At 37.9% G+C, this 12,429-nt stretch overlaps 1 protein-coding gene across 1 annotated transcript in view; it reads right to left on the reverse strand.

Annotated features, from left to right (window-relative positions):
* Positions 1-12,429, reverse strand: part of ARAP2 (ArfGAP with RhoGAP domain, ankyrin repeat and PH domain 2) — a 309,356-nt gene that overhangs the window by 47,979 nt on the left and 248,948 nt on the right. Inside the window, exon 27 of the mRNA XM_088482970.1 lies at positions 7,538-7,677. Coding sequence (XP_088339096.1) covers positions 7,538-7,677 — 140 coding nt within the window. The remainder of the gene's footprint in view (positions 1-7,537; positions 7,678-12,429) is intronic.

Below are 12,429 nucleotides of genomic sequence, written 5' to 3' on the forward strand. Positions count from 1 at the left end.
AGAAGTTTGAAAAGAAAATATCCCAATTCTGATTCCGTCCACTTGTCTAGATCTTCAACACCATTAATCCAATAATCATGTGTATTTCCTCAGAGATATATGAATTGATTTTGTACATTGTCCCTTATATTTTATCTTTTTATGAATTTTATATTGTAATTTTATACTGTCGTTACATGCTTCATATTTATTTTTAATATTTCTCTATATGTCTTTTACTTTTTATTCATTCCCTTTTATTTATATGGCTATTTATTCATATTTCTTGCATGTTTTGCACTTTCAATGGGAATATGGTCCTATCAAACATGGCCGCCGATTATTCCTTTACATTGTTTGCACATCTTTAGATGTAGACGTTGGTCCCATCAAATATGGCGACAGAGTATTCTCCTCTAGTGTTGGCACATTCCTTAAGAGTCCCGGATGTGCACGTCACTTCCGGCTACCGGCGCTGACGTGCCGAAGACACTTGGGAAAGGGGCCATCGGGGAAAGTGTCCGCGCATCACTTTCATGTCCCCGGTGCACACGTCATTTCCGGCCAATGGCACTGACGTGCGGGAGACATGTGGTAGTGTGGGGTTATCTCAGCAAGTGCGCTGAGATATGCCTAGGAGGAAGACATTCACTGCCGCTAAAACTGGAAGTGACATCATGCGTTCCAGAGCATGGAACGCATGCTGTTAGTTCAATTAAATTTGGTATGTGCATGCATAAAGGTGGTCTTAAATAAAGGTTCCCTGCAATAAGATGTAAAGGCATCTGTTTAAGTGAAGAGGAGGTAGTTATATATCAATAAAAAGAAGTTTTTGAGTATATGTAAGATTGATGCCCGCCTACCTTGAACATGAAGTTGGAGGTAACCAGTAGTCCCTATAAATATCTGATTCCATGCTATATACACACACACACCTTGATAAAGACCCATTGTTGGTTGAAACGCATTGATGGATTTTTGAGGCAGCAATACCATTAATCCACAGAAAAGGAGGTACAGCTTAATAGGGGGAGCTAATCCTAAATGACCCCTATATGCTTTCTACTGTGCCTTTTCAGAAAAAGGACATTTATGATACAAATCCATTTTTCTGTATGTATTTGAAATAAATTGGCTTAATGATTTTACACTATGTATGTGTTTTTTCCTCTATTTTTCATATATCTGTGAGGAAATACACATGATTATTGGATTAATGGTGTTGAAGATCTAGACAAGTGGACGGAGTCAGAATTGGGATATTTTCTTTTCAAACTTCTCCCGGATTGAGAAGGGGACTATGAGTGTGACTATTTGAAAAAACTATCCAATTATTTATTTATTTATATTGTGTCTTCCCCATTAATATCAGGTAGAACCTATGTTCTTATGAACTGAGTGCTTGGACACATTTGTTTTCTTTGTATACGTTTCTTATTTATGATCCGGTGTTTATCATTGGGGGATAAGCTGCCAGTTCGCTAACTGTGTGCGCAAGGAATATTTATTTTACTGTTTACAATATGCCATGCTTATTTTTCAATTGGCTCAAATTTTTGAGATATGCATATGTCTTTCTATTTATGAAAAATTTAATTAAACCATTTTAAAAATAGTTATTGATATTTTTTTTATTCTGATTAAATTTGATTTGTAAAATTGTACAAAGAGACACAGGATAATTACATACAGAAGTGTTTGGAAGCTATGAGAAACATTTTTTGTAGAATTTTCTTTTGTATTCTTGTTGCGGGCAGTCCCTCTGGAGACTCCAACTGTAATCGGCCATCATGTTATGATCCCACCTTCCTTGATATCTTTCTTCCATTAACTGAATATGCTGGTGGAACCATTCACCCTGTTCTTTGCTTAAATCTCCTAGATTGGACAGGAAGTGATCTAAATGGCTGTACAAAAAATGTACTTTAATACTAATTTCTCAAAACATTTGTTGTTGGCTAATTCATGATAATTGTCTGCCTTGTGATTGCCTAAAAAATTTTGAATTACAAACACATAGATGTGGTCAAATTTGGATCCTTAACCAGTTTCGGTATCTGTGGGCCGTCAAAAATTCCTGCCTTTAAGTTTTCAATACTAAGAGATGGAAATGGTCGACAAATATATGTGAAACAATTGCCTGACTTGTCCAATGCTTTTACAAATTGTTTAATTAAACTCAGTTTGATATGGAGAGGTAGCAGTATGATTTTTTTTTCCTGTCAATTAAGGGCTCATGAATGATGTTGGCTTCTCCTAAAGTTATAACTTCTCTTGGAGGCCATACGGTTTGCTGCAAGTGCTTTTGTTTTGCACGACTATCCCATAAGCATACTGTACGTGACAAGGATACTTAGTATATCCACTTTGCTACCCAAGAAGAAAAAGTTTACCATTTTTAAATCGACACAAACAGACCACTGATGTTGAGAATAAGCAATTTATTCTAAGACTAACTTGATATTTTCATACTGTTCTTTAAGTTATGTTGAATGACCGATAGGAATCGACGCAAATTTATTCCCATTGTGCAGTAATACGCATTTTTAGCTCCTTTTAGAACTATACAAAACGAGCTGCCAGTCTTCTGCTCGATATTCTGGTAAACCCATCATGTGCAAGTTCTGGAATATTGTTGCAATACACAAGATTGTTAACTTGGCTAAAGAACGGCTGTATGGCTTGCTCTCTATTTCGATACGACGTTAAGGTAACATCCGGCTCAAGACAGTGCTTTTCTTGAAGTCTGGATGCTAAAAGCTCAGCTCCTTTTTTTGATAAATTCAAATCATAAATTAAATCGTTTAGTCCCTTAAGAAAATTTGTTTGGAGTAGAGGGACTTTCTTCAAACTCACTTTCATCTGTGTTGTCACTTGCACTGGATGAAATTAACATTTCCACATCATCACATTCAACTTCGCACAAAGAATTGAATGATGGTACAGGTAAATCTTCACTATGTGGTATCGATTGTTTTGCAGAATTCATACTTGGGTATTCCCATTTGCATTTCTTAAATCGATTCATACCCTTCACATTTACAGCACAAAAATAGCAGTCACTCAAGTGATCTTTTGCCTCACACCACATTATAGGTATGCCGAAATTAAGTCCTTCTCGATCACCTTTAGTCCAATTGTGGAGTGATTCCACGCAGGTTTTACTAACTTTGTGAAGCACACAAATCTTGTTTTGCTGGGTTACAATATGTGACATCCAAAATAAGTCTGATCCGGTAATTTTATGAATACAGTTATATTTTTTTTCTTTCTTTTGCAACACTATATTTGCCACAAATATAACAAAAAACATCAGGGTTGTTAGTACACCGTCTCTGCGAAGAACTAATTTTTATGGTGAAAATATTTAGTTTCACACATTCAGTGCTAACTCCCAACAAAAGCCGAGGACGTACTGAACAAAACAAGCCCAATTGGCGGGGAATTGGTTGTGGTGTGACAGAGAGGGGGCCGAACAAAGGAACAGGAGATGTGCTAACTGCGTCACTTGGTCCTCTCCGTTGCTCCTCTCTGTACGCTGGGAGGAGGCGTGGCTGTGGTCTGAGGATGTCCCAGCAGGCTCAGCAGTGCACGGCCACTCCTCCTCCCAGCGTTAGTGAGGAGATATGAATGTGTTATGTGTTGCTCCTCTCTGTATGCTGGGAGGAGGCGTGGCTGTGGTCTGAGGATGTCCCAGCAGGCTCAGCAGTGCACTGCCACTCCTCCTCTCAGCGTTAGTGAGGAGATATTAATGTGTTATGTGTCTCAAACATGACTACCAGGTATGTTATCGCAAATAAAACAAATTCTTGTTATTGTTGAAAGAGGGCAGTTGTTAATAAAGCAAAACTAATGGAGCATACACACGGTCAGATTTGTCAGACTTGTCAGATTTGTCAGATGAACGATTGAACGATTAAACGATTTGAACGATTTGAACGATTTTACCAAAGTTTTGAACGATTTGAACGATTGAACGATTTTTGACTGCATTAAAATGAATGGAATCGTCCAAGTCTGACTGCAAACACATCAGATGTCAGAAATCGTTATCTGACCATCGGGAACGCGCATCGTTGATCGTCCATCGTTCAGGCATGTCAGATATGAACGATTTTCCTTCAGATATGAACGACTGAACGATTTTTAAATCGTTATCGTTCATATCTGAAGGAAAAATCTGACCGTGTGTATGCACCATTAGTCGATTCTGTTAAGTAAGCAGGCCTAGACTAGTAAGGTACTTGAAATGGAGAAAATTGAATTTTTATAATTTTTCATTAATTTGAAAACTGGAGCCAATTCAGCTATAGTGAATATCTAATGCGAAAATAGGACCTGCGAGTACTCTCAAACCAAACTTAAATCCTTGGCAAGAAAAAAAAATATTTTTTTGTTCCCCAGTGTAATAGTACCAAATGTAATGAATAAGTACATTATTGGATTGTGAAATTATATTTTTTCTTCTTTTTTCTGTATTCAAATATATTGGGCCAAATGTAAAAGGGAGAGAGTCTAGAAAATGTGAGAGTTTAGCAATAAACTCACACTTTTAAAGTCAGCCAATGTAATAGAGTCTTATAACATGCAAACTCGCATGTATTTATTTTATACTGAAAAAACTCTCACAATTTAAACTCTCTTCCAGATGTTTTCCCTTTTTGAAGATAAAACTTGACCAATGTGAGAGTTTACTGCTAAACTGTCACATTTTCTAATCTCTCACCCTATTACATTTGGTACAATGGCCCTGATTCAGAGCTGGACGTTCTGACCAGAGCGCTCGCTCTGAATCAGGGCCCACCTCCATTAATATGGAGCGTCCTCCTGGACGCTCGTATAGCTGTGGGTCACCACCCACAGCATATACGAGTGTGCAGGATGATGGTCGCGAAACTGCGAGCAGAAGCCGGATGTTCAGTTTCTCAACCGCAAGGCCAGGAGTGATTTTGGCTCTATGCCGGCCCCACTGACATCACTAGTGATGTCAGTGGGGCCGGCTTCAGACGGTAGGTGTTCCCTTGGGAACGCCTCCGTCTGTCAGGCACGCCCCCGGTATGCCCACCAAAGGGGGCGTGCTGTTAGTCAACATCGACAGCACGCCCCCTTTGATGAGACACTACGAGCGAAGGAAAGTCCTTCGCTCGTCGCGTCTCGCGCATGCGCACGACGGAGCAGACTCCGTCATGCGCATGCGCAGTGCAGACCATCGACCCACAGGCGGGCGGACAGCCGCTCGCGAGTGGGTCTGAATGAGGGCCAATATGTTACGATATACCTCTATATGCTTGAATTTATAATAATTTTTTTTACTTTATATCTACATATACAAAATTTACAAAGAAAAGATTGTAAGTCTTTTTTACTATATTTTATAATGATTTCTGCTTTCAATAAAAACATTTTTGAAAAAAAAATTAAATTGCATTTGTCATATAAAGGAAAGAAAGCAATCTTGCAATAAATTCATATCCAGTATGTTCATCAAAGAAAAATAACATTTATGACAGTATTTGACTTGAATAAACATACAAATATATATATTTTCTTGTAATGTTATTAAATTAAATCTTGTATTTTTTGAAAATAATAAAATCTCTCTTCATGTTTTTGCTGCTGTGTAGTACAGAAATCTATTTGTTAAGGAAGTGAGCCTCTGCCTATAGTGGCCCTAAAGTTACACTACATCATTTTTGCTGTACAAAAATAAGATAACTATAAAGATACAGTAACTGCAAATAAGTAGGGTGCCCAGTGTAACATTGGACTTTGAAAATGTTTTTTTTCTTATACATAATAAATAATTACAGAGGAATCATTAAGATATCTTACGTTAAGTGAAAAGTTACAGGTAGTTTCTTTTATACAAGATCTTCCTTGCCATCAGGAGGATGTTTTTTTCATTTGTATAATGGAATTATGGGGACTATTGGCATATTTTACCATGAAGATCTCCTGTTAATTCCACCACACACCAAATGAACCTCCCTTAACTCAGTAAGCCGCCCCCAGTGTGTAGGTGGAGTTAACTGCATTCAGTGGCTTCACATTGGAAGCTTTCTCTGCTAATCACACACCAGACTGGCAGTCTCACGGGAAGAAAATTCCTTCCCCTGGGACTGCCAGTCTAGTGTGGTATTAGCAAAGAGAGCTCTCTATGTGAAGCACTCACATTGTTCCATCAGCAGGCATATGTGCATCTAGGGCCTGCAGCTGTTGCAGTCCTCAAGAAACTGTGTCTGTGTGCATACGCACATGCTGGTGGCAATCACATGACTGATGACATCTCTGAATGAAGGTGCAGCAGCAGCCCCCCATAGCCACTGGATGGGGATACTTAAATAACCTATAAAAGGTCAGCAGCACTGGTTCTTTTTCAGAATCCAGCCCAAGCCTATCTAGAATGTTCAAGAGATTTGTATTCATGCACAGATCTTGTCCATAATGTGAATATTTTGGGGCAGTCCTCAGTAACAAACAAAATTTGAATAATAACAGACAGACAAAGGAGGGCCCTGCTTATTAGCTTACAGTCTATAGGATAATAGGCATTTGAAAAATGAGGATAAGTGTGAAGTTATCCACAATGTTACTCAACAAAAATTATATATTTTCAAGGGCATTTACATAAGTTAATGGCATAATATGTTTAATATAAATAGGTTCATATATAAATAATTAAAGGTCAATCATTTTTTATATTTTATTTACAAAGTAGGGTAGACAAAAGCCATTGCTTTGATGTGATTTATTAAGGATCACAATCCAATTTCAATCTCATGCAAATATTGCCCATATTTTATCCACTTTGTACTGTAGGTTTGCACCCAGGTGTGCATGCATGCAACATAGGCACAGAAGTGCAAAAGTGTATATACTGTACTTCCCTACTCTGTCTACTTTGAGTAAGCTCCAGCCCCAATACAGAATTGTTACTGTAAATGTAAAGCTAAATCCGACTTTGTACTCTTCCCTTTACTGTAGTAGATAAACATAAATACTGTTTTTAATACCAGAAATGAATGATTTGTTATTGTGTTTTTTTTATCTGGTACAATATGTTCAAAGATAATTCAAAGCTATTGTTAGAAAGAATAGCTATACTAAAAATACACAGCTATTCTTGAGTTGAATGTAAAGTGCATTTTGCAGTGGAAAATATGAATTTTACTTATGTGCATGCAAGTGTTTATTTGCAGACAAATAAGCAGTTAATTAATTAACTGCTTATTTTGGAGCTTTCTTATGATTGAAGATGTATTTTAGAGGAATGTGTTAGCATGACCAGAGTAAAATGATGTGAATGCTGGCACACAAGTTATAAAATGATGATGATGATGACGATTAGTCACGTATGCTACACATGAAGATATGGCTGGATTAATACTTGAAATTTGTATCTTTTTTCAGATGCAATTCTCGTTATGCTTTTGTTTGTTGTGAATCACATTATACAGCATTCTTACATAGAGTATCCACCTAGAAGGATTGCAAACATACAAAGATTTGTGGTAAACGTATTTTGTCGATATAAGTCAAATTGTTAAAATATCATTACCTTTATGTCTTTGTAGATAAGGAGCTTCCTCTCTCTCAAAACAAAATATCTCTCTTGAAACTTATTTCCAGAAAGTAGTTTTGATGAATCCTCTTTATATTTCATATTGCCTGATTGAATGTTACGGGAAGTATTCCTGCCTAAAATAAAATAGAGATTACTTGTCTGAATATATCACTTTAAAAGAAAATTGATGGGTACACCACAAATTTGGGTGATTTTTTTATTTTTTTATTTAATATATTTAAAAATAAATTGTTATTCATTTTAAAATAATTTACAGCAACTGAAATAATTACACTGTTCAGATTATTTTTTAATTCAGTTCAAGATTAGAAATAGTTTATAAGATCGCAACTTTATCAGAAACAGGATTTGCATTCACAGGACCCTCTCATTCTCAAGTGAAATGTCCCAGTCTGCTGTCTATATTTTTATCCATTGAAATGCTCAATTGATATTGTGTTCTTAAAGTCTTAGGGGTAAATTTACTAAGAATCGAGTTTGGGAGAGTTTGCAATCTCTGGAGAGTTTGGGCTGTATTTCCCACTCGCAAATTTACTAATATAAAACTCAAGAGAGAGCAAGAGATCTCCTTTGCTACGGGAAAATACTGGAGACTTAGCAAACTCTCTTCAATTCACCATCGGCTAAACTCGAGAACCTTTTCACTAGTGAAGATAGGATTCAGGACTTTACCAAGCAGAGAGTTTCAAAACTCTCATGAGAAGGGACAACTCTCCTGTAAAAACTCAGGAAAAAATTCACCTGCCTGTGATCTGCGAGTTTGGCAGAAACATACACAGGTCACTGTGATCCAAGTATGTTTCTACCTGTAAATAGGTTGAAAAATGTTAAATGTTAGAAAAAAATTACATAGGGTCCCCCCCACCCCCAAAGCATAACCAGCCCCGGGACTTGCCAGCCTGTCCTGGTACCTAAAATTACGGGGAACAAAACGAGTAGGGTTCCACCATAATTTAGGTACCAGCACCAGGCTGCAGGGCCAGTCCTGGTTTTAATTATAGGGGAAAAAAAATACGTAGGGGTCCCTCTATAATTAAAACCAGCACCGGACCCTTTCTAGTGGGGGGCTGATGCCACAGCCAGGAGAGCCATTTCACCAGGACCCCCAGCTGCAGCATCAGTCCTGACTGCTAGTCAGCTCAGGCCAGGGAGTTGGGGACCCCCCAATAAAGGGGTCCCCTTCTCCATGGCACCCCTGGCCTAGGCTGATAGCCTGGGGATATTCCTGAGAGCCCTGGGAGGTGGGTGATGGGTTGATAGTGTATGTGGTGTGTAAAAAATAAAAGTATAAACATTGCCTTTACAGTCAAACTGCAGGTCCCAGCAAGCCTCCCCCACATGCTGGTACTTGGAGAACCACAAGTACCAGCATGCGGGACATTAAGGGCCCACGGGTACCGGTAGTTCACCTGTAAAGAAATGTCTTAAAAAAACATAAAACACACACACTGTGAAAGTACAGTTTTATTACATACATACATACACACACACACACACATACTCAACTACATTACCAGGAGTGGTCCCCTTGTCCAAAGTAGGCATCCATGGTTTTATTAAAACAATAAAATGAAAATCACAATCCACACAACAGATACAAACCAGGATGGTTGATATCTCCCGTATGAAATGCTGAGATGTGGCTTCTGGGCCTGATTCAGAGCCGGACGCTCTGACCAGAGCGCTCGCTCTGAATCAGGGCCCTCCTATCTAAAAATGGAGCGGCCTCCTGGCCGCTCGCATAGCTGTGGGTGACCACCCACAGCTTATGCGAGCGTCCAAAAAGATGGTCGCGATGGTCAAGACCATCGCGACCATCGGGCTTGCGATGAGACCCTGCGGTAGGGTCTCGATGCCGCAAGCCCAGGAGTGCTTTTGGCTCTATCAGAGCCAAAAGCACTCCCACTGACATCACTAGTGGGACATCCCATGGGAACGCCTCCGTCTGGGCAGCAACGCCCCCGGCACACCCACCAAAGGGGGCGTGCTGTCACTTACCATCGACAGCATGTCCCCTTTGGTGCGAGACCCGGAGCGACAGCTTGGCTGTCGCTATGCGGGTCTTGCGCATACGCACGACGGAGCTCCCTCCGTCGTGCGCATGTGCATTAGGGCACCATCGACCCGCTTGCGAGCGCTCAGCGCTCGCGAGCAGGTCTGAATTAGGCCCTCTGCCTTTATAGAGCTGTATCTGAGCATTCATGGCTGAGAGAGGTGAGCCCCGAGCTCTCTCAGCCAATGAGCGGCTCCTCCATTGAAGTCAATGGTGGGAACTGCAGAATAAATTTTAGTAACCTGCGGCTCTCCATTGACTTCAACGGCTCTGTAAAGGCAGAAGCTGCGTAAGAGCGTTTCACTCAGGAGATATCAACCATCCTGGTTGGTATCTGTTTCATGGATCGGGATTTTTGTTTTATTGTTTTATGAAGACCTTGGGAATTCAAGCAGCCGCATCACCCAACATATTGGTAACAGCCTTACACTCTGGCATTTCCATTCTTATATGGTTAAATCGCCTTAGGAGGGAATGGCATGTTTTTACCCTGCAATCCGAATGTAACAGTGTAAACAGCCACAGACCCCTGCTGCTAGATTCCTCTCTTTATTCCTTCCTTTACTACAGGAACCCCTCTCACACTCATTCCCCGCCCTATGCTTTAAGTACTGTAAGACGGGGAAAAGTAGAAAAGGGGAGATCCAAAGTTAGTAAATTATTACATCTTTCTGGCACTAAACCAGCATAATATGCATGACATTTATTACTTGGGATCCACAAACTTTTATTTTTATTTATTATTAATCACATTGGAAAGGAAGAAAATCCCTGCTTTATTGTTGATTGATTTATCAGGGGAGGAAATGGTCAGCTGAGAGAATAATAAACAGCATTAGCTACTAATTGCCTTATATGCACAATCTATTTTATCAGCGTCAGCTGTTAATTGTTCTATATGCATGGTCTATTTTAGACAAAGGAACAGCTATTCTGCTGTGAGATGTACTTATATAATTGGTAAAACATTTCGCCTTGGATAATTTAACTTTGTTAGCAAAACCATTTATTGATAAGATGGTATATTGTGTTTTCTGTCCAAAAAGACAGGAGAATTTATATTTATGTTGTTAGAACTACATTTTCTGACGATCATTGATGCCGATGGCTTATCTTATAAGAATCTGGTATGATTTATTTATGACTATGATGCAGCTGATACAATTTAAGTGGATATTTTGAGCTGAAATAAGGAGATATATATACAATTTTCCAGCCATATGTCAGTCATTGTACTTACAGATTATGCATGTATGTATTACTAATTTCATCTATGTCTCAATATGTTACACTGACCATCATTGCTGAATACACTTTGGGTGGATAGACAAGTGTCAATCTCCACCTAATACTTTTCTGACCATATCAGTGCATAAATGCCAGTTGAGCATATCAATGTATAAATGTCAGCTGAATATAGTGATTCATCGTATTCACATACGTGTTTTTTCTATTTATGTGTGTTTATTGTTTATTGTCAGTACCAATACAAAATACTTTTTAAGAATACTTCAATTAAAAGTTACATTTTATGTTCTATAATTATTCATATGTAAGATACCTGTGATAAAAAGATCTTTCTTACTAGCTGTTTTTTGTAAATGTGCCCCCAAATAGAGTCCTTTTTCTCTTGGATATTTTTAGCCCATTGGCGTAGATGTAAAACAGCACTGACTAAGTGAAACACAGGAGTCTTCTTCATGGTCCTACATAGATAGCTTTAAAAATAAGTCCCTCTTGAAGGCCATCACATATCTTTAAATCTCTACTACAAGTTTATATGAATAACCATTAAAACTACAGAACTTTGGCTCAATTCCAAGATTTCTCTTGATAAAATCAGATTTTCAATTTTACCATTCCATTGCAGGAGGAGGGATTGGACATTTCAAGCAATGCAGCACAGATTCACTGTGTCTAATTTTGTGTAGGGAAGATATTTCAGTATGTCTTTAATTGTATTTTGTGGACAGCTTTTGAATTTGCTACAAAATTGTCTTTTTTTCATTTGTAAAAATAACAAATTTGACAACTGTGCCTTATAAATTACTTTTCATACAGATAAAATGCATATTTTTACTTTTTGGTTTAATTCTTAACAATAGATTTATTAATCAGTTAACCAATAATATAACTATTAATCAAATATTGAGATTTAGCCCATGGACTGCACCTCAAGGTATTTACATATCTTCAAAAACAACAGCAATAATAAAAATAATAATAGTTAACATCACATCTACCTCTATGAGTTATGAGCAGATATGTAGTAGTGTAGTTCATTAAGACATATTATGAAAAAAAATCACATGGCAGTTATTTCCCATTTTATTAACTTTATTTTATTGTATGTAGTCAAAGTTTACTAAAGGTCCCCTTAATGCCCTTTATAATTGATTTACAATATTTAACTAAAAGCTACTCCTACAGAAAATGTATTATAAACTTGGCATAGCAGGAAGACATAATTAGAGGTGATCTTGAGACTTTAGGGATTAATTCTCACTTAACTAGCATTTTTCTTTAATTGCCATTACACTGCTAAATGCAGAAACAGTTCTTCCATTTACGTGAGTCTTTATTTTATCAGTAGTAATCTGCTGGCAAGAGAATACAGCACGCAAAAAGTTTTAGAAATGAAAAGACATTTAAGACTAATATTAGGCACAATATTTGTGCTTTAGTAAGATAGACACTAGTGAATTGAATATATTTTTTGTAAAAAGTACATTAGCCATTTTGCATAGCATTTGAAATTAGTAACGATAAATGTTTGTTTAGAATATATTATCGCTCTTAAAGCACATAGTAA

Source organism: Taudactylus pleione, unplaced genomic scaffold (assembly GCF_031769625.1).
Source record: "Taudactylus pleione unplaced genomic scaffold, aTauple2 ptg000302l, whole genome shotgun sequence".
Lineage (NCBI taxonomy): Eukaryota > Metazoa > Chordata > Amphibia > Anura > Myobatrachidae > Taudactylus > Taudactylus pleione.